Consider the following 22350-nt stretch of genomic DNA (forward strand, 5'->3'; position numbering starts at 1 on the left):
ATGGAAGCCACTGTCCACAGAATGCATGGAATGGCTCGAGACAAAGCCTGCGAGGTCCGTGGCATTCGTCTCGTTCGGTTCCATGGCTCTGATCTCAGAAAAGCAAATGGAGGAAATAGCATTAGGGTTAGAAAAAAGTGGACTGTACTTCCTATGGGTGATCAAAGATGCCCAGATCGCGAAGCTTCCAAAGGAGTTGTTAGAATCGATAAAAGACAGAGCTTTGATGGTGCCGTGGTGCAACCAGCTCGAGGTTCTGGGTCATGGAGCAGTGGGTTGCTTTCTGACGCACTGCGGATGGAACTCGACGCTCGAGGGGCTGAGCCTTGGGGTTCCCATGGTGGGTTTGCCGCAATGGAGCGATCAATTCTGCGACGCGAAACTCGTGGAGGAGATCTGGAAAATTGGGATATGGGCAAAGGAAAGCGAAGGGATAGTGAGTGGTGAGGAGATCGCGAGATGTTTGAGAGAAGTGGCTGAGGGAGAGAGGAGCAGAGAGATTAGGGAGAACGCGAGGAAATGGAGAGAGTTGGCCAAGGAAGCCATTAACGAGGGTGGAAGCTCTGACAAGTGTATCGAACTATTCATACAGTCTTTAGCTTCTGCTTGATATTTATTCAATCATTTTTATATGGTTGAAAAAGAAAATGAGTTGAGTGGGTTTTTAAGAAGTGAAATTGGTTCTAAATTCTGTTTCTCCAACGAAAATTTCATTTAGTGCCGATTGCCGCCTTGAGCATTTGAAGAGAAAGATCACACTGAAGAAAGAATTGGGGTTTTGGTTTACACGTTACAAAAGGGAAATTTGTTGCAAAAGTCCCACATCGGAAAAGACGTAGGGGCAGCTACCAGAAACTCTATTATAAAATGACGTCTCACTCCAGCTTCTCAAACTACGGAGCCATGCGGTGAGCACAAAGCGAACTATTCTTTCGCCTTTTACTAAAGAATACCGTGTGCTCGCCGCGCTAAGTGGCATACGCCTATTTTTGGAGGGGCACTGCCTTCTGGTGGACCCCACAAAATACTTTTAGAAATTAATTATTTTAGCTTAATTAAAGATTTGGTCGCTAACTTGCTTTGGTGAATCACCCAACGCAATAATTTTGGTTCTCACCCTCATCCGTATTTTTTACATAATGAATCCAATTGTGTTCTCAAATGTCAATTTTACCCCTGGACCTGAGCACAATGATACATTACATCACCAGAAAAAAGATAGAAATATATTCAAAGGAGAAAACGTACTACAAAGAAAAAGATTTTGGTTTTCATGTGGGATGTTGGATCATATATCATTCGCCATTGGAGGTTGAAGCTTTGGCGGCATACTTGGATAGAACGCCTGTCAGGACAGCCTTCTCCTTCACCCTTAACCTGAACCACCAAGAAAATACAGCGAAGAGATTATCTAACTGTAGTTAAATGTCTTCATCAGTGGTATTAGTTACCAAGTATTATAGTGACAGGGACATGTTTAACAAAAATTTCTGCAACTTTACCTCTTTGAAGATCCCGGAATTTCCAACTTCTTGACCTTCTTCGCTTGCCCTTTAGCAAGAACCTTCTTTTTAGCCCTCTTCTTTTTTCCATCTTTATCTTGTTTATGTTCTTCTGTCTCATCAGAGTCGGCTCCGTTCCACAGTTTTCCTTTGGAGAGAAGCTTCCGCTCCAACTGCCTGATTCTGGTTAGTCCTTCTTCTGAAGAAGAATCTGGTAAACTTTTCGGTTGTCCTGCAGCTTCGGGATTCTCTTCCATATCTTCCACATCAAGCTGATCATCCAGCTTTGCCTCTGCTACGGTTTGGAATGAGATCTTGCTGGAGGTCCTGCGGCGGCGATGGAGGGAAGATTCGGTGAAGAACATGATCATGTCTTGATGACCATGATTGCGGAAGTCATCGTACTTTTATGTAATCATGTTCATAATCCCATTTTCCCTAGCTGGGATCTCATCCGTTTGTTCTGGGGACTTCAAGTGAATCTCCGGATCATGCCTCGGTTCTTTAGGAGTTGCTCGGCTGCTATAGACAAGATTCTGTCTAGCATCTTCAGTTTTTGTGTCTTCTAGATCCCTGGTCGAATAACCAGACTCATCAGATTCAACCTGTGTTGTATCCAAGAATGCATCTTCCACTACAAAATCAGAATTTGATACTGCTTCTTCCAAGTCGGTGTCCGGAAGTTCTTGCTCATCTTCTGAGGATTCTTGATCAGAGCCTGATGTGCTTGAAGAAGAATTCAAAACCGTACATTTTATTTGCTTCTGAACCTTGCCAAACAATATTCTCTGTCCGGAGAAAAGATCGACAAACCTGGAAAAGGCGGGAATTTTTTACTCAAGGGAAAAAAATCAGTGAACAAACAAAGGTACATTACCAACAGTCTAATACCTGACAGCATCAGTATCAGTTCTGAAATCGACAAAGGCAAACCCCTTGCAGACAGGATCTCTAGTCTTCTTATTTCCAGATACAGATGGGATTATGTCTAAGATACCAGAAACCCCTTTGAAAGCAGACTTAAGATCTTTGTGAACGTTCTTCTTCTTTGGAAGATTGGACACACACACGCGAATCCCAGTTTCAACATCCTCATCTCCTTCTCAAGAAATACAATGTAACATCTAAATCAGATTCCAGCTTAATCATCACTCAGGCATTAGAACAGGAATCAAAAAACAAAATCCGGTAACAACCAAAGGATGACACTTTCACGACGTCTCAGCAAATGCTGCACAAAATCCAGAATTGCACAGGAAAAGTCGAGAAAAGGGCTAACCTTTGGTGTTCTTGTTGCCGCGCTTAGGCTGTGCCTTTATAGGCTCGTTCTTGAGCTTGTTGATATTAGCAGCTTGAGCCTTCCAGCTTTGCTCAATTTCGTCGAGCAGCTTATCTTCAACGGAAGTATCATACACTTTCCCTTCTCCAAATCCGCGAGGCTTGCTCTCCAACCACTTCTTCATCTTCTCCAATGGCAGAAGCACCCCTTCATCGTCTTCTCCGTCCCCGGCAACATCGTAACTATCCCAATCCTCGTCCTCCTCCTCATCTTCGCCACCTTCTACAACCTCGCCGAAGCCATTCGACTCCATCAGACCGCCGCGCCCATCTCTCCGGTTCTTTACGACGAAAGATCGAAACCCATCATCCCTTTTCTCGACAAGTGCTTGAGCCTTCAAAAGGGTCTGTCGGGAACGAGGGACAAGGGAGGTACACGTAGAGGTCGCGGAGCATACAGATGCGAAAAAGCGCAATTTCTGAGAGCAAGAAAGAGGATGAGAAGAGCAGGAACGGATCGAAATGGAATTGCAGAGAGAAATCCCACTCATGCTTGACTCTTTATCCTCTTCTCCACCTTCGTCTCTCTGAAGAAGCGCAAACAAAGAGAGCTCGTTTTCGATTGTGAGCCCAATCGAAGTAGTTGATGCTGGAAGGTATTAAAATAAAGGAAAAATGTTCAAACGTGTAGTTCGCAATCACATCAGTCTGGGCCTAGGTAACGCCCCATTCCTTTCACCTTTTGAATTTATTAACTGATGGGCCGATTGGCGACCCATGCAAAGCCCATTTATTAGCTGCTTACATTTTGTTTACGAACATCGGGGGCCTCTTTATTACGTCATATAGACAGTTTTTTTTCCGTAATTGCCGTGAAACAAAGAAATTTATTAGGAAAAAACTGTCTATATGACGTAATAAAGAAATTAAATATGTATTTTTTTTCTTTCGCCAACTCAGTATGCATTCAACCTTTTTCAACAAATATATATTGTGTATGGATGATTACACTATATTGGATTCACAAATTTATTATAGTTTGTGGAGCTTTAAGTTTTATAAACGATTTAAGTTTTACAGTATAAATTTATTTATTTTTTATTATAGTTAAAAAGTAATTATTAATTCTATAAAAGCTTTTCTGACTATCTGCTTTCTTATTCAAAAAATTAAACGTGTATGCATATATCCGATTTATATGTTCTATTTTATTATTTTTCATCTGTTAGGCTGATTTATAGGTTATATGTATTTAAATTTATGGTGCTTTTGTCCATCGATGGTTACTATCTTAGAATTAATAATTACTTTTTAAATTTATTTCTTATTTTCTACGATTAGGTAGACACGTCTAAACCCATGGTCACGTTATTGATGAAGAGTTAGAAACTTTTATAGGGATTATTATATAGAAAACAACGGTTAGTGGCACAGTGATGCTTGAATAAAAATGCCAAAACGGGTTGGTCCAAATGGCTTACGTGTCGCATTCTGAGGGGGCATTATCCAAAATACCCTCCATTTGCTAAAACTACTTCTACACCTACCCTTGTGACCATGTGACCAATGTGACCGAAATATAGTATGATCACATTTTGATTTTTATCGATTATAACGTTAAATTTATGGTGATCACACTAATTCATTATGTTCATACCTTGTATATCTTACTAATCATTTGATTAAAACATCATAAATTTAACGTTATGAACAATGAGATCAAAATGTGACCATACTATATTTCGATCACATTGGTCACATGGTCACAAGGGTAGGTGTAGAAGTAGTTTTAGCAAATGGAGGGTATTTTGGATATTATTCCCATTCTGAGGGGTTAGCGTGGCATGGCACAGCACACAATGACACGGGGGCACAAAAAATTGATTATTGATTAGCCATCACAAATGACAATTATGCCCCGCCATTTTGAATGAAAAGCTCTCATGTATCCCATCCCACCTTAGGGTATTTCCGTAATCTCAAGACTTGCTGCTCCCACCGCACAAACATAATAATAAAACAACAAAACCATATTTTTCAATAATTTCATAACAGTTGTTTTTTTTTTTGGGTTGAATGTGATTTATATTATATACCCAAAAAATTACAACCAGTCATAAGAATGAAGAAGTGGTCAAAATAATTCCTCAAAAGACATCATTCAATTGTTCTTAGTTGCGAATATTCATTGTAAGAAAATACCAATCTGAGAGCATATATACTCCATCATCATTCGACTTCCTCGTAAGAGAGAGCAGCTTTGTCCGCATGATACGATCCACCTTCCACCTCGTGTACTCCATCGATTTCCGCTGGCTTCGGAATATTCGGTTGTTTCTCTCCTTCCACAAGGTGTAAGCTGTCACCTGCAAAAGAATCTTGGCAATCTGCTTCCTATTGTGGTTAACATCATTCGCCGGGTTGTTGATCCATTCTGAGCATTGTAGCGTGTTAATCGGTGGGTTCGGCCAACAAAGACATGCATAATAACTCCATACTGCAGCGCTGTAGCGGCATTCGAAGAATAAGTGATTATGTGACTCATCTTCTGCATCACACAATCCACAAGTCATGACGGAAGCTACTCCCCAACGCATCAGTCGGTCCTTCGTCGGAAGTCTGACATGCATCACCTGCCACATAAATATCGCCATCCTGGGAGTGCTTTGCTTAAACCATACGGTGGAATGCCAAGGAACCGTCTCATGTGGGTTTCTAATGAAATTCCAGGTCCTGGCTGTGCTAAATGAGCTCCTATAATCATCCTCTGCATACTTCCACAAGGCTTGGTCTTCGGTTCCATTCTCTGATGGCGGCACTATGGTAGACAAGTGGGTAAGAACCTCTTGTAGTATGTCCGATCGAACAGCCGGTAAGGTCCAGGCACTGTCGCGTACTGCTTCGCTAACTGTCGAGAGTGAAGGTAGTCTAAGGCTGCGTGGTCCCGCTTCACCAACAAATCTTATCAACGGTCCCAGTGTTGTCCAAGGATCATGCCAAAATAATGCCGTCTTCCCATTTCCAAGCCGATATCTCATAAATGTAATTGCCTTTTCCTTTAGTCCTAACAGTTTTCGCAGATTCCATGAGAAACTAGGCGAAGGAGTAGTGTTCCAAAAACCTTTTGACTTGAAGATGTTTGAACGTATCCAAGCAACCCATATTGAACCTGCTTTTGCAAACAAAATCCATATGAGCTTCAAACGAAAAATCAGATTGTAATCAGCAACGGTCCGGAGCCCCAGCCCCCCTTCCTTGCGCGGTTGGCAGACTTGTATCCAAGAGATACGATGGGCTCTTTGACTCGAGGAATTTCCAGACCACAAAAACCCAGAACATAAGCTGTCAACTTGCTTAAGAAAGAATTTTGGCAGTAAAAAAACCATAGCCCAAGCATTGATCAATCCGTAGATGACGGAGCTAACTAGTTGGACTCTTCCAGCATACGAGAGTTGCTTAGTGGTCCAGGAATTTAGCTTCGCTTTAATTCTGTCCAACAAGGGTTGATAATCGGTTTTTCCAAGTCTAGAATGGCTCAAGGGGACCCCCAAGTATCTAACTGGCAAGGAGCCTCTCTGAATCCCAATGGCAGTGCTCAAAGTTGATGCTTCAATGTCAGTCATCCCGCCAAGAAAAATCTCTGTTTTCCCCAAGTTCAAGTGTAGGCCTGAATATTTGCTGAAATTTGCGAGAATCTCCTTTACTTCAAGCAGCGAGTGGAGATCTCCGTGTGTAAAGACCATAACGTCATCCGCGAAAGTGAGGTGGGTTATGGTTGGAGTTTTGCATTTATGATGCAGCCTTATCCTTTGTTCTGAAGCCCCTCGATCAATCATTCTTGATAATACCTCCATAGACAGTATGAATAGATAGGGGGAAATTGGATCCCCTTGTCTAAGTCCGCGCCTACCCTTGAAGAAGCCCGCTAATTCGCCATTCACTGAAATAGAGAATTTAGGAGTCTGCATGCAGGTCGTAATCCATCTCACAAAGTTGCTTGGCAGATTTAATGCTTTCAATATCCTTTCAACAAATTCCCAACTTAATGTGTCAAAAGCTTTCCGTAAGTCTAGTTTTAACATTGCCTTCTTCGTTGAACTCGGCCTATTGTAGTCTCTGACAAGTTCAGTTGCCAGCAAGATATTCTCCACCATCAATCTACCTTTGAGGAACGCACCTTGGTTAGGGGAAATAATTCCTTGCAAGATGAGCTTAAGCTTCCTGGCTAATAGGACTGATATTAGCTTGTATATTGTGTTACAACAACTGATCGGGCGGTAATCAGCTAGTGCAACCGCTCCCGGTTTCTTCGGAACAAGTGATATTATCGTTGAATTGAGTTGTCCCAATAGTATTCCTGTTCGGAAGAACTCCTGCACTGCACCAATTAGGTCGTTACCTGTGAGTTCCCAAGTCTTCACGAAGAATTCCTTTGGGTAACCATCCGGCCCTGGAGCCTTATTGTCTGCCATCCCAAAGAGAGCTTGTTTAATGTCATCTGCACTTGGTATTCTGATTAGTTCAGCAACATCTTCTGGCGAGCAGGAATAGGGCATGAGTTGTCTCAACCATTCAACTGATGGAACCTCTACATTGTTGTCACGGGTGCCAATTAATCTGGTAAAGAAGGCCTCGGCATGTCGCTTGATATCTGTAGGGGATTGTAGCCTCTGACCATCCTGATCCTCTAAGAAATAAATATGATTCTTTGTCGTCCTTCCCTTGACAACCTTATGAAAAAACCTGGTATTTTTGTCGCCCATTGCCAACCAATTCAGTCGTGATTTCTGCCTGAAGAAGGATTCCTCAGCTGCCACCAACATAACCCACTTTGCTCTTATGGTTTGCTCTTCTGCCACATGTTCGGGGGAAGGGTTTTCAAATAGCCTTTGCTGGATAAGCTTTAGTTCCTCTGTAAGCCCTTTTACCCTCTGCGTAATCCCACTGAAATTGTTCTTGTTCATTGCTCTCAGCGGTCCTTTCAAAGCTTTCAAGGTTTTGCAAATTCCGAACTGCCTTGAACCTTCCCATTCAGAGACATTCCAACAGTCACGAATGACCTGCAGGAAGTTAGGATGAAGACTAACATGATGAAAGAACTTGAAAGGTCTGCATACCTTTGTCACTATTGATGGCATATGCAGAATAATAGGCGAATGGTCAGATGGGCCTGGTGCAACAAATTCAGCATAAGCATCGGGAAATGCCTCTTGCCATGAATCATTTCCCATTGCTCGGTCCAATTTCACAGCAAGCGGGTGACTGCTACTCTTATTACACCAAGTGAAGTGAAATCCCTTGTATGGGATATCGAATATCTCAGACTGTGTTATACAAGCCTCAAAATCTGTCATGCCTTGTCCAAGTGACAAGTTCGCTGGGTAGTCAGAACGCTCCATCGGCTGCAGTATTTGATTGAAATCTCCTAGGATGATCCAAGGTGAATTCCTGACTGGCTGATATCCCGCGAGTGTAGTTAACTCCTGCCAAAGATATCTTCTGTCTTGTGCTTGGTTGTGTGCATAAACCAGTGTTGCCGTAAAAGACGTGTTCCCCTCTGGATACAGAACCCCAAAAGTGATTGTCTGCTGCGTTTCATTGTAGATTGTTACCATAGTTGATGGGTCCAAGACGAGCCAGATTCTCCCCGAGTCATCATGCTCATAGTTGCAGTAGAATTTCCAGCTTGGTGGAATAGCTGCTATTATTCTATACTTGTTTGTTTCTCGAATGTGAGTCTCAAGAAGCCCTCCAATTCGCAACGTACTTTCCAAAATCCACTTGCGTACAAAATTCTGTTTATGCCGACCATTTAGGCCCCGTGTATTCCACGCAAAAAACATGGGTTCCGCTTTGATTTAGTTGTTCTTCGTGGCCTTGCGGCCACGCCTTCTCGATTTTCCTTTCCCAGTGCCTGAACTATTTATTTTATGTGACACTGAATCTCTTTCCTTTCCAGCGGTCAGATTGGCTGGTTGCATGGGGTGTTGTTCCTGTTGCTTAACTGTACTTGCTGCTGGAATAGTCTCAATCTGATTAGTTTTGGTAGCTGAACCAGATGGCTCAATTATCAGTGGCATCTCTACTGGAGAGATTGGCTGTGTGGCAGCATTGTCGGGATCGGGCCTGGATGTTCCTTCCACAGTGTGAGCCAGAGAGCTACCTGGTTGGGTAGAGATGTCACTAGGCAACTTCAGACTGGTCACTTGACTGGTCAGCTTCTCTGCCTCTACACTCCCCTTGACAGTAGAATGATCAATCGTTGGGTTAGGGAGAGTGTAATCAGAAGATCCATACATCGTCGTGTCAATAGATGGCTGCTTATTGGGACAATGTTTTGCGTTGTGCCCGACCTGTCCACATGTGCTGCATTGTGGCGGTATCCAGACGTAAGAGACTGTCACAGTGTGCTCCGTGCCATCTGGTAGATTCACTGCGAGGCGACTAGGTAAGGGGTACCGAAGCAGGACATCAATATAGACTCTCGCAACAGAGACATTATCCTTCTCGGCGGTGGCATGATCTAGATAAATCGGATTACCGATACCCGTGGCAATACGACTGATACTGTCAGAATTATACAACCTCTGAGGCAGATTCCGAAGGGATACCCATGTTGACACCGAACGCATAGGAGGCTTGTCCGGGTTATGGTAAGGATTCCATGTTGTGACAAACATCGGACATTGTCCGATATACCAGAATTGTCGAGCAAGGATAAGGTTCCTGGTGTTCTCGTTCTGGACTTTGAATAAGTATGTTCCATTGCCAATGTCTTGGACTCGAATTCTATTCCCTCCACGAGACCACAGACCATTAACAACTCCGATAATACGTCCCATTGGAGGAGGCAAACCGTAAAACTGGGCAATCAAGAAATCTTTCCACTCATCTACGGCCTGAGAGATGGACTCCTCTGGGATTGTGATTAAAGGAATGCCCGATACATGTGTGCCTGGAGTTCCAACACGCTTCAGGGAGCGTTTGTCTGGGAATAAGCGCTTGCTCCATGTAGAAGGTCCACGTGATGGAGCAACTCGCTGCTTCCCGCTTACCTCGGAAGGTTGAGGAGCGGTCTTAGTTACTGGTTCAACAGTTGGAGTCACGCGTTGTTCCCCTTGTGTTGTTTTTTTACTCTCTGTGGAAGGAAGGAGAGGAGAGAGAGATTGGCTTCTACGTACAGGCGAGTGGGAGTGACGGTGTGACCGCGCTTCCCCCTCACATGGATTAGGGTTTCCAGACAGATATTGGTTTGTCTGCTGTAGCGGAAAAGAAGGTGAAGAGGAGGTAGTGGAGGCACGATGGAGAAGAAGTTGTCGCGGCGGAGGGCCAAGGACTCCGGGCGAAGGTGGAGCTGAAGATGATCTTAGCCTAGGAGCCATGGTGCAAGACCGTTTTCTGATTTGGAGATGTCTTTTACGGTGGCTAGGGATTTTTGGTAAAGTTAGAGAGAAGGCAGAGAACTTTCTCTCTCTACGTTATTCATTCCTCATAACAGTTGTTATTGGAGAATCCTCTAATAGTATGTGTTTTTTTTACCAATTAATATCGGAATTTTCCGATGGAACCCTCATCCATACAATAAAACCAATACTTGTGCAAGGTATATGCATTCATCTGTATATATGTTGTATAGGTATGGCATCAACTTGTGCAAACTTTGTGCTAATTGTGACACATTCAGACACATAAAAACATCTTACTGATATCCCAAATGAAAAATAAAATCAGGAGTTGAAATACATATTCAACACAATAAGGTCCCAGACTCAAAATTAAGAAAATAATCTTAAAAAATATATTATAGAATATATTATGAAGACATTGGATCAAACCACTACTACCATCTTCTCCAGAGACATGACAAAGAAAAAGACCAAGTGGACGTGACATGTTCTCGTTAGAGAAGAACGACAGGACCAAGAAAGGGAGAAAAACAAGTTTTTTTCTTGCCTGAAATGGGATTCAAAGAACATCCGAATTGTCTGAACAAGAAGAAGCTCGCGGTTTATACGATCTTAGCGATTCTACTCATTGCTCTGTTTCGCTTCTGGTTTTACTATCCATTTTCCGCCATTGATGGAATTCCTCTCGAAGATTCTGCTCACACCGTGATCAGCAGCTACTCTTCTTCTTCCCCAGGTAAAAAAACAAAACAAACAAATGAACATTGGTATCTTGTTTCTTTGATTCAAAAGACTGAAACTCGAAGATGGAAACTTGCGCATAAAACACTCTGTTTGGTTTCAAATTTGTCGACAGAAGAAGAAACTCGAGAATCTGTCGGACAAAACAACGACCCTTTATGCGATTACACAGATGGCAAATGGGTCAAGGACGAGACGGGTCCACTCTACCTCGGCACGACGTGTGGAACAATCAAGGATGGTCAGAACTGCGTCCACGCGCCATGGCCGAACTGATTCTGGATATCTTTACTGGAGATAGAAACCGAACCGATGCGACATCCCGAGGTTCGACCCGACCCGATTCCTCGATCTTCTGAGAGACAGATACTTGGCTTTTGTCGGGGACTCGATGGCCAGAAACCAGCTCGAGTCCCTGCTCTGTATGCTCTCTACCTTCTCTGTTCCCAATCTCATCTACAGAAACGGAGAAGACAACAAGTTCCGAAAATGGCGTTTCGAATCCCATAACGTCACCATCTCTGTTTACTGGTCGCCGTTTCTGGCCGCGGGTAAGGAGAAATCGGCCGAGTCTGGGTTAGACCACAACGTCCTTTATCTGGACCGTGTGGACAAAAACTGGGCCAAGGATTTGGAACAGATCGATACGGTTGTGTTATCCGTAGGACACTGGTTTCTCCACCCGGCCATGTATTTCGAGTCTGGCTCTGTTTTGGGCTGCCATTCTTGCTCTGCAAGTAACTGTACAGAAATAGGGTTTTTCCAAGTGTTCCGAAAGGCCATAAGAACGACGCTGAAGGCCGTGGCCGGAGATCGCGGCCGCGACGTGATATTGACGACGTTCTCTCCATCATATTTCGAGGGTCGGCCTTGGGATAGCCTCGGCGCGTGCAACATGACGGAGCCTTACGAGGGGAAGGTTCTAGAAGGAATGGACGCGGATATGAGAAAGATAGAGATAGAAGAAGTGGCGTCGGCAAACGCAGACGCAAACGCAAACGCAAACGCGGAGGCGTTGGACGTGACGGGGCTGTCGATATTGAGGCCGGACGGACATCCGGGACCGTACATGTACGAGTTTCCGTTCAGGAACGGAGTGCCGGAGAGAGTTCATAATGATTGTCTCCACTGGTGTTTGCCTGGTCCCGTTGACACGTGGAATGAGATCTTGCTGGAGGTCCTGCGGCGGCGATGGAGGGAAGATTCGGTGAAGAACATGATCATGTCTTGATGACCATGATTGCGGAAGTCATCGTACTTTTATGTAATCATGTTCATAATCCCATATAGAAAGAAAAAAAAGGTAAACAGTTTTTATTAGTTTTAGATCAAAATTCAAATGCATGGCCGGAGGAAAAATAATCACAAATGTATTATTCTTATTAAGACTGATTGTTTAATGACAAAAATGTGTTTCTTTTATAATATATAGTGATGGTGAGGCAATGAGGATGATGTGCATCTTTGTTGGGTTGTCTTTGGGGATGAGAATGATGAACCACATAAAACGTACGGATCTGTTGTGTCTGATGAAAAAGAAAGAGACAATCTTGTCTTTGTTACAAGATTTTCTTGAACAAAGGAATCTTAACATATTTTTTCAGAACCAGAAAAAAAAAAGAAATATTCCCTTTTGCCAGCTGTATATCCAGCCGGCCCAACTATTTACATAATGATCTAAATGCGTATACACAAAATATCAACGAGAATACCGCAGAAGGAGGTGCGTTTGTTAAATTTAAAATAAAGCTCCCCCTATATTCAAGGCCAGAGTCCTTTGTTAAAATTTTCTGTAAGAGATTCTGGAAATTCGCGTTATAATTGGCGCTTTCAAACCCTCCAGACGGTCTAGAGGGTTCTGAATGGCAAGTGCATCGTTTGGAATTTGGATATTATCGGTTTTCAGTTATTTTATCCATTTCGGAGCATCCCACAACAAAGACTAAATTCTGAGCATTCTGTGTCCATGGCGGCCGTATGTTTCCCCTCGGTTCTCTCCGTTGACCCTCAGAAAACGAATCAAGCTCCGTCATTTGGTCTCTCGTCTTCCTTTCCCAGAAACCCTTTGTTATTTTCCTGCAAATCTCACCGTTCCAATCTCAAAGTCGCCTTTTTATCTTCCTCGCATCCTTCGCCTCCTTCTTCTCCAACTGCCACAGAAACCGAAAGCTACACGTTTCTCGAGGATTCGTTTCGTACGGGGAGGTTTCTGAGCAACGAGGAGCTCGAGAAACTGAAAACGCTCGAGGGTTTTGCGTATTTTCAGGAGCTGGAATCCGGTTCGATGTGGGTTCGTGTCATGAGACCGGAGGAGATGGACCCGACGGTGAATCTTCTGGCGGAGTCCTTCTCCGATTCGATGCTGTTTCCTTCTGGATACGAGTCTGTGTTGCGGTTCCTGGTGAAGCAGTATCTGACTGAGAGGAGAGGCGTGATGCCCCACGCAGTCACGCTTGTTGGGTTCTATAGGAGGAAACCCGACGCTTGCGGCGATGGAGACGGAGGAGGAGAGGCGGAGGAGCTGGCTGGGACCGTGGAGGTTTGTTTCGACAGAAGAGGAGCTAACGCTTCGCCTCCCTCACCGATTCCTCCCAAGGATTCACCTTACGTCTGCAACATGACTGTGAAAAAGCCTCTTAGAAGGTGCGTCCTTCCTTCCCCCTAAACATTTTGATAGTTTACAATCGTTAAATTATGCTGGGGAGGCGTATAGTTTCAAGCTGTTGATTGCTGTACAGTAGTTTACACCGTCGGTCCGGCGGACATGTTTGGTCTCCATACGAAAGTTTGATCTTTTTCTGTAGAACGAAAGCTAATTGTGTTTGTGTGATGATTCTTTAGGAGGGGAATTGGTTGGCATCTTTTGAAGGCGAGCGAGGAGCTGATATCTCAGATGAGTTCTTCAAAAGATGTCTACTTGCATTGCAGGATGATCGACTTGGCTCCTTTCCATATGTACAGGAAAGCAGGATACGAGGTTGTTAAGACAGATAATATTTTGGTCCTCTTGACGTTACAGAGGCGTAAGCATTTGATGTGCAAGAAGCTTCCTCTGTGCATGGACACCTCAGAATCAGTACAAATGGTGGCTGCTGATAGTGAGCTGTCTTGATCCAGCATTTGTATAAAAATTGGGTAATGATCAAATATTGGGTGTGCTTTTCATGAACTGGGGCTGAAAATGGACGATGCTAATCGTAACGTAAAACACGTTGTGTTGCATTCTGTAGGATCGAAAACGTAACCTTAAACCTCTATTTGAGCTTTTCAACTTGCTAAGTCCATGGTGGAGCTGATCTCTGTACAGGTATGCTTCTGATCTTCACCAAACCATAGTTTAAATGGAAGCTTTAGCTTTTGTTTTCTGCTCCAATTTTATTGGTTGCGATTCTCTTGCTTATTCGTATATTTCTGATTGAATCTTGAAGGAGTAGAATAGAACAAAAGAACAGAGGGAAGGGTTCCATTGTCTGAAATACATCAAATTTGTATACACACTTCTCTTCAAGCAAAACAATCTTTGAAGAAATACAGCAAAAACCATAGAATGAACTGTGTTGTTTGACTCATACATCACTATTTTATACATTCAAATATAAATCCGTTTGATAAAGTTTAACAGCTGGCAGCCAATCAAATGTCTCTTTTTTTATAATTAAGATTGCCCTGTTCATATTTATTGAACTTGTATGTTTAAGCTATCATGTTGGAAAAAGATACGATCCATATCAATGTATGTGAAGAACTTTGCTTTTTCTAGTGCCGTCTGAATGTAGGAATCGTCCCACCCAAACCACTCTTAGAGTTTGAGCAGATAATTGCTAGTTGCAATTCCTTTATACAATCCATCATCGAGGGTCGCTCACTGCTTTCAATACGAATGCAGCGAGATGCTAGGTCAGCAAACATAGCTACAGCTTCCATGTTGTATGAATTCCGTGGTAGTTCTGGATCTATAACCTTCCTCAGTTTCTTCCGGTCATTCAGTATATTCCTAACCTGATACATATAGAAAAAAAGAATTAGTTTATTCCGGTAGTTACTTCTTGATCTGTTGAACTTTGAGGTACTCACAGTATCTTTAGCTTCGTCATGTTTTGTAGTGGTGGAAATGCTGATTCCGGTCCGCTTAAGTCACTGATCCTCCTGAAATATTTCGAGTAACAAACGCGCTCTTCGGCCGGTAAGTAGCTCTAGCAGTACAACTCCAAATGCATAAACATCACTCTGTAGAGTAAGTTTACCTGTCTGTCATGACAAAAAGTATAAACTGTCTATACTGAGCACCTTTCTTGCTTTATCAATTCTGAAACGTTGGATTGGAGTTTTCCTTGCTTTATCACTAACTTGTGTCTATTGCACCCTTTGCCATCTTTTCCTCATTTAACAGTAAAGAGTCATGTAAAAGAATCTTTACCGATGTGTATTCTGGGTCAAAGTAGCCAAATGTTCCTAGAACTCTTGCAGTGACATAAGTCTCCTTCCCTTCTGGCATTAATTTTGCTAGTCCGAAGTCGGATATCTGCAAAATGGGGTACAATCATGTCTGAGTTTTGACATATTTTTTGAGCGTAGATTCTAGCTTAGTGTTCCTAAGAATCCTGAAAAAGTCGATCCAGAGAATGGTAAGTGAAACCGAAAAAGAAAATCTCGTTACCGAATTATGTCAACTCGCCAAGTAAGTGTATACATCTTCCAAGTCTCACTCACAGTATCTTTAGCTTCGTCATGTTTTGTAGTGGTGGAAATGCTGATTCCGGTCCGCTTAAGTCACTGATCCTCCTGAAATATTTCGAGTAACAAACGCGCTCTTCGGCCGGTAAGTAGCTCTAGCAGTACAACTCCAAATGCATAAACATCACTCTGTAGAGTAAGTTTACCTGTCTGTCATGACAAAAAGTATAAACTGTCTATACTGAGCACCTTTCTTGCTTTATCAATTCTGAAACGTTGGATTGGAGTTTTCCTTGCTTTATCACTAACTTGTGTCTATTGCACCCTTTGCCATCTTTTCCTCATTTAACAGTAAAGAGTCATGTAAAAGAATCTTTACCGATGTGTATTCTGGGTCAAAGTAGCCAAATGTTCCTAGAACTCTTGCAGTGACATAAGTCTCCTTCCCTTCTGGCATTAATTTTGCTAGTCCGAAGTCGGATATCTGCAAAATGGGGTACAATCATGTCTGAGTTTTGACATATTTTTTGAGCGTAGATTCTAGCTTAGTGTTATGCATCATTGTTTTAATTAGTTACCTTTGGATTAAAGTTGGAATCCAGTAGAACATTGGTGGATTTGAAATCTCTATGGACAATAGGAATCCCAACAGCAGAACTTGAATGGAGATAAGCGAGTCCCTTTGCGGCTCCAAGGGCAATTTTGAGCCGTATAGGCCAGCTCATCTTTGCTTTCCCGATCCCTGTGATAGGTTTTTGCAATTTGTTGGTCCAAAACAAACAAATCGACCCAATAAATCATCATTCTTACACATTAAAACTAACCATTCAAGTGATCTTGCAGGTTTCCATTTTGCATGAATTCATATACTAGGAACCGGTGCTTTCCATCTGCACAATACCCTATTAACGAGACCAGATTCAGATGATCGAGTCTGCTCAGGATATCCACTTCCACACGGAACTCACGTTCTCCCTCGGCCTCTTTAAATGGTGGTAGATCCATTTTCTTGATTGCAACAACCTCCAGATGGAAAAAGGATTAACCAATTTGTATGTTATACTCATCTTTCACAATTTAACTTTCCTAGATTGTTTACAACATTATGAGACTTGGATGCAATAGCAGAAAATAGTTCTTACCTCCCCTGATTTTAGAGTACCCCTGTAAACTCTACCAAAGCCTCCTTTTCCAAGCAGATTCTCATCACTGAAGGAACATGTGGCCTCCTCCATTTCCTTGAGGGTGAAAACCGATGAGCCATGTTTCCGTTTCCTTGTTGGCTGGGGCTCTTGGTCTTCTATTTTCCAGAACTCTGCTGGTCTATTCACCCCTGAAAGGTTAGTTTCACAGAAAATTCAGTTTCACCAGGGACTTGTTTTGGAAATGGGTCGACATTTTGATTTGTTTCAGTGATATAAGTGGAAAAAAGAAAACAGGAATGAACATTACTTTTACGCCATCGAGTGAAGAGGATGGAGAAAAGAAACATACACAGATCCGTGTCATAGGACTTGCTTCTCCGCCTCTTGTTCCATGCTGAAACCAGATGAAATGGCATTTTTGCAATAGAAATCCTACACTTTTTATGTATTGTAGGTGCAAGAGACCATCCAAAGCCTGGAAAGAAAAAAAAGAAGAAGCTTCTCGGACTCAGGACAGAAGGGTATGTCGGGAAAAGCTTCTGATCGCTGTTAGGACAGATGGGTATGTCGAAAGATCCGAGCTTTGTAGACGGGTACGTAACTTCGTCTAAAGAAACAGAGAAGGTTGTATGGTAAAGGTGAGAGTTATAGGAAGTTGTTTCCAGTCTCTTATCCGTATGAATAAGTTTTGAGGTTTGATTTCTGAAATACTCAACAGCAGTCTTTCAACTACCGGAGTTTGTAGAGACAGAAAAAGATGGTCGAGCAGAAAGATTGTTAAGATCATATGTACATGAAGTGAAGCAAAAGACAACGAGACAACAATACTTCGATGTTTAACTTACATGTCTTTTTTTTTTGTTTCAAATTTTGAGCAAGACTTGAATTTTGATGGTTAACTCTTATGGTTATATTATAAGGTTTCAATTTTCTGGTTTGAACTTGTTCGCTTTACAAGTATGTTCCCATTTATGGGTGTGCGTGTACAAAGCGACATGAACGTTGAGATGCCGTTTTCATTAGGTTTTCTTCCGCTTTTCGCTTCAATTTTTTCCCTCTATGCCATATTTACATGTAGAAATTTATAATTTGTCATTTGTAAAAGAAAACTCCCCCCTTTATGTGATTTTTTTTCCAAATCGTATAATCCATTTGATGACAATATTCTCGGGCAAGCTTCAATTATATATATAACTGATTTTAAATTTTGATCAGAATTGATTAAACTTTCTCATACATCTTACTATTTTTTTAACCGACGTCTATAATGCAAGATTTCGTGAGGTTCACTAAGTTATTACTAATTTTGAATTAGATATAAAAAAAAAATTATTGCAAGGCTCTAGTATTTCTTAAAAATTAAAATACGGAAGAAAAAAATATAAAATCGTTTATTATTATATCTCTTATTTTTATTATTTTATAATAAAAACAAGTTATGTATTTATAGAAAACAATATCAAAATAATTAAAAAAAATTTGCAAAGAAAGAATATATGATGTAAACAAATATATTAAGAAATAATTGACACAATTCATCCCATTTTTTAATTGATTTTGTATCTTTAATCTCCCTCAATCATCTCCATAATCACTTGCAATCAATTTAAATAATCTTCTTAAAAATATATTTGTTTCCTCATTTTAACAGTATTCATTACATAAAAAATTGTCGGATCCATGTGGTCCGATTGTTTTGTCTGACCGATATTATTTGTTTAAATCGTTACATGTACCATCTAAAATTGTAACACAAAAAAGATATTTTTTATATGAATTTAGCAAAATATGACTTTTTTATACACGTATTTTTTAATTTGACAAAAAAACTACACTTGAATTCGAAATTTCTCAAATATCTACACGAATTGTTAAAATTAACAGTAATTACATATATAATCATCATTTTCGTTAAAAATTTTCGGATTCTGTTAATAAATGCATTAGTTAGGTAATTACTCTAACTACCATATACGTCAATGCATTAGTTAACAGAATTCGAAAATTTTTAACGAAAATGATGATTATATATGTAATTACTTTTAATTTTAACAATTCATGTAGACGTTTGAAAAATTTTGAATTCAAATATAGTTTTTTGTCAAATTAAAAATATATGTATAAAAAAGTCACATTTTGCTAAATTCGTATAGAAAAATATTATTTTAAAAAAAAATAATCAAATTGATGGGTTGACTATTGATGCATGCAAATCAGCAAATGGACAAACATATACCAAAAGTAGCTTTAAATAAAAATAAATTATAATGCTATTTTCAAATTAAACTTTACTTAAGTACTAACGACTTTTATAAAAGAACTAAAAAAGCGTTTAGAATTATGGCGAAGTCATTATTATAATTTATTTTTGGTTAGTTTTATTTTTAGTTCGCTTTCCTAACTTTGTGACAGTGATGTTTGCTTACAAACTCCTCACCGTCGGCCCGTCGGTTTGGTTTTAACGTCAAAGTGCAGTATCATATCATTCCATATGAAAAATACAAAACAAACAACGTCACTCTCTTTTCTAGAAACTTGTTTGTCGCTTTGGTTTTAGGATGGTAGAGTGATTGCCGTTTTTAAACCGCCCGAGAACAGCATGCCGTTTTTCCTATTCAGAAGTATCGTGGTAAGATTGTATATCAATGGGCCTATTCGATTTGCAAATATTGGACTGTATATATGGCCTTTAAAACATTTTAGGCCCATTAAGAGTCTCCCGTAATTTTTTTTGGAATGTTTTTTAAAACTTTCTAAAAAATAGGTATATGTCTTAGAACCATTTTGATACAATTATTGTAAATTTTGCCTCAATATTCTAAAATATGAAAAATATTGTACATGTAGTTTAACGTATATATGATAATAGCAGGCCATTGTCACATCCAAAATATGCAATTCAATAAATGGTCATACTATCTTGTAATTTTTGTTTTTTAATTTACTTCCGCCGAACTGATATAATGATTAGATTATAGTCCATATAAAATTACGTTAAGCCATTTTTATTAATATTCTTAATATGTAGCAGAGGTAAAATTTAGAAGATTTCTAAGACGTATACTGAATTAGATCAAATATTTATAACAATTTCGGTTAAAAAATTAAATTTTAAATACATTCAGAAAAAAAAAAAGCATGCAGGAGAGAGAGAGAGAGAGAGAGAGAGAAGAGAGGCATAAACTTGAGTAGGGTTTCCATGAAACGGCAGGCTGCACTCTGCGCTGAAGCACACGGGGCTCCTGAAATGAGCATTGGGCTCCACGAACAAAATGTAAAAAATCCACAAGGTAGGTGACCTAAACCAACCATTGGAGCAATTAATTATGGGATTAATCTTTTAATCTAGCGTAATTTCCTTTTTCTTTCCCTTGCATGTAAGAGCAGGAACGGTAGCTCTGGCTGTGCCAAATCTGTTTCTCAGATGCAAATTGTGCTGATTTTCATGCCACATTCCCGACTGGAAAGCGATTGGATTTGCTGGGTTCCACAAAATATCGCTCCTTTTTTTTATCTTGTATGGCGGCTTTTGAATGAATCTGAGATTGCGAAGTGATGGTGTCTCTGCTCTTCATGTCCTGAGAACCATGCCTCGGATTATTCCTCGATTTCAGCTCAAAAACAGTAACTTGATCCGAAACTCGTACTCTTCTTCTTCTGCTCCTCCCCCTGTTTATGTTCGGAATCCCCCTTCGTCTTCTGGTGGTAGAACAAGCGCTATTGTTCTGTTCATCATCGTTCTCCTGGCCGTTGTCTTCTTCGTCTGCGGTGTTCTTCATTTGGTCGTGAGATTCGTCATAAAGAAAAGGTCGAGTCTTTCATCTTCTGCGCCGGATTCCGACCAAAACGACTCGGGGGCTTTCCAGAGACAGCTGCAGCATCTGTTTCATCTTCATGATTCGGGCCTTGACCAGGCAGTGATCGATGCCCTCCCCGTGTTCCTCTACAAGGAGATTATGGGTTCGAAAGAGCCGTTCGATTGCGCTGTCTGCCTCTGTGAGTTCTCAGAGGACGACAAGCTGAGATTGCTCCCGTTGTGTAGCCACGCTTTCCACATTGATTGTATTGACACATGGTTGCTCTCTAACTCAACCTGTCCACTCTGCAGAGGAACCCTTCTCGCACCAGGTGACCAATTTGAGAACCCAGATTTCAATTTCAGATTTTTCGCAGGAGAAGATGGGGTTTCGGGACGAGCGATGGGAGTTGGGGTTTCTCCTGGTCGGAAACCGGCAGAGAATGAGATTATCAGTGGAAAGAGGGTGTTTTCAGTTAGGCTGGGGAAATTCAGAAGCACCAACGCTGAAGGAGAGACGAGTGGGTGTCTGAATAGCAATTTGGATGACAGAAGATGTTTCTCGATGGGGTCTTATCAGTACATAGTGGCTGAATCTGATCTGGTCGTGGCATTGTGTCCCAATGGAGGTGTGAAAGGGGAAAACTCAAACTGTTGTGCTGAAGGAGACAGTGTTGAGGGGAAGAAGATAAACATGAGAAGTAAAGGCGAGAGCTTCTCAGTGTCAAAGATATGGCAGTGGTCAAACAAGAAATCAAAATTCCCAAACCCATCAGTTTCTCATCTGGGTTCTTCTTCTGCTACTGCATCCGGTACTGTTGTCGGGTTGCCGTTCAATGGAAGGAGATTTCAGGGTCCATGAAAGGTACACAGCTCGAAAGGCTAATTCTGTTATTCATTGATTTGATTTTTGTCTGTCCTGTTTTCATGTTATCAGCATAAGACCGCAGTCCTTTGTTCTCTCCAGCTGAACAGATAGATAGATAGATTACCTGTTTGTGGGAATAAGCTTGTTCTTTGGTGTCATAGATGATCTGCAGTTCTACTACAATGTTTCAGTTTTGAATCCCATCTCTAGCTGTAAACTAGACACTCGTACCTGAATAAGCTTGGTTTTTTATATTTACGGATATATACGGATATCTCGTTCTGAAACTCGAACTCAAACCCGTTAAAGTCATTTAGCCATTTGTCGGGTATCCGTGAGGCCGGGTACCCGCGGATCACGTGACGTCCAGGCCTACATAAAATCTGTGAAACATTCATCAAATAATGCTGGCTGGAACTTGGATGAACCCTAAACAAAAGTAGATTGTTTTGGGGATTAAAGTAATGAAATGCATTTGCTTTTGTTTTCTGGCAATCTCTCGCCTGGAATATGTTTTGGTGGGGCGTATGATTAATGATGAATCATGATTAGAGTTACAGAAAAAAGTGCATTTGAGTGCATACTTAAAATTTGGTCACAATTCATTTGTTGAAAGAAAGAAAATAATCATCAATGGCATATTCCACAACTCTGATCCCATAACTGTGATCTTGAACTTATTTGAATATAATAAAATCAAAATGCGCAACATGCACAAAGATCCTAACAGAGTTGGCTTACAGATCTGAAGCAGGATGGCCATGGACACTGTCATAGTATGATGCATGCATGGTCTCCCTCTTTGTAGGCCCATTTAGATGATGGACCCATAGGATGAGCCCGTAATGAGCCTATGGTTTTCACATATTGGCCCAAAATATATTAGTTACAAGTGTCATGCATGTATGTCTTTTCTATATGCATGCATACGTGAAATGTC

General features: G+C 41.1%; 5 protein-coding genes, 1 long non-coding RNA gene and 1 pseudogene across 6 annotated transcripts in view; 5 read left to right on the top strand and 2 right to left on the bottom strand.

The window, feature by feature from the left end:
• The window catches only part of LOC104822955 (UDP-glycosyltransferase 74B1-like), a 2078-nt gene extending 1390 nt beyond the window's left edge, over positions 1-688 (top strand). The window contains exon 3 of the mRNA XM_010554329.2: positions 1-688. This exon is cut by the window's left edge and continues 1 nt beyond it. Within this exon, the coding sequence (XP_010552631.1) occupies positions 1-610 (610 nt within the window). The 3' untranslated portion in view covers positions 611-688.
• A 507-nt stretch (positions 689-1195) lies between these two features.
• On the bottom strand, positions 1196-3420 carry LOC104823082. Its single transcript, XM_010554507.1, has 5 exons — positions 2782-3420; positions 2394-2604; positions 1917-2315; positions 1503-1829; positions 1196-1377 (listed from the first exon to the last, which is right to left on the bottom strand). The coding sequence occupies exons 1-5, from the start codon at positions 3329-3331 to the stop codon at positions 1296-1298; spliced, it is 1569 nt and encodes a 522-aa protein (XP_010552809.1). The 5' UTR covers positions 3332-3420; the 3' UTR covers positions 1196-1295.
• Positions 3421-10738: 7318 nt separating this feature from the next.
• On the top strand, positions 10739-12158 carry LOC104823083 (annotated as a pseudogene).
• A 556-nt stretch (positions 12159-12714) lies between these two features.
• Positions 12715-16532, top strand: LOC104822957. The gene is made up of 4 exons (XM_010554331.1): positions 12715-13570; positions 13769-14062; positions 14158-14234; positions 16445-16532. Exons 1-2 carry the CDS (start codon positions 12894-12896, stop codon positions 14037-14039), a joined length of 948 nt encoding a protein of 315 aa, XP_010552633.1. The 5' UTR covers positions 12715-12893; the 3' UTR covers positions 14040-14062; positions 14158-14234; positions 16445-16532.
• Positions 14241-17206, bottom strand: LOC104823084 (serine/threonine-protein kinase PBS1-like). Its single transcript, XM_019203610.1, has 7 exons — positions 17096-17206; positions 16744-16934; positions 16426-16624; positions 16180-16343; positions 15981-16085; positions 15729-15811; positions 14241-14978 (listed from the first exon to the last, which is right to left on the bottom strand). Exons 1-7 carry the CDS (start codon positions 17160-17162, stop codon positions 14684-14686), a joined length of 1104 nt encoding a protein of 367 aa, XP_019059155.1. The 5' UTR covers positions 17163-17206; the 3' UTR covers positions 14241-14683.
• On the top strand, positions 16561-17683 carry LOC109117064. The gene is made up of 3 exons (XR_002024555.1): positions 16561-16653; positions 16784-16941; positions 17201-17683. It is a non-coding gene; the product is annotated as an uncharacterized LOC109117064 (long non-coding RNA).
• Positions 17684-19892: 2209 nt separating this feature from the next.
• LOC104822959 (RING-H2 finger protein ATL47-like) lies at positions 19893-21662 on the top strand. The gene is made up of 2 exons (XM_010554332.2): positions 19893-20036; positions 20134-21662. The coding sequence occupies exon 2, from the start codon at positions 20280-20282 to the stop codon at positions 21402-21404; it is 1125 nt and encodes a 374-aa protein (XP_010552634.1). The 5' UTR covers positions 19893-20036; positions 20134-20279; the 3' UTR covers positions 21405-21662.
• The last annotated feature ends 688 nt before the right edge of the window (positions 21663-22350 follow it).

Source organism: Tarenaya hassleriana, unplaced genomic scaffold (assembly GCF_000463585.1).
Source record: "Tarenaya hassleriana unplaced genomic scaffold, ASM46358v1 Cleome39, whole genome shotgun sequence".
Taxonomy (NCBI): Eukaryota; Viridiplantae; Streptophyta; class Magnoliopsida; order Brassicales; family Cleomaceae; genus Tarenaya; species Tarenaya hassleriana.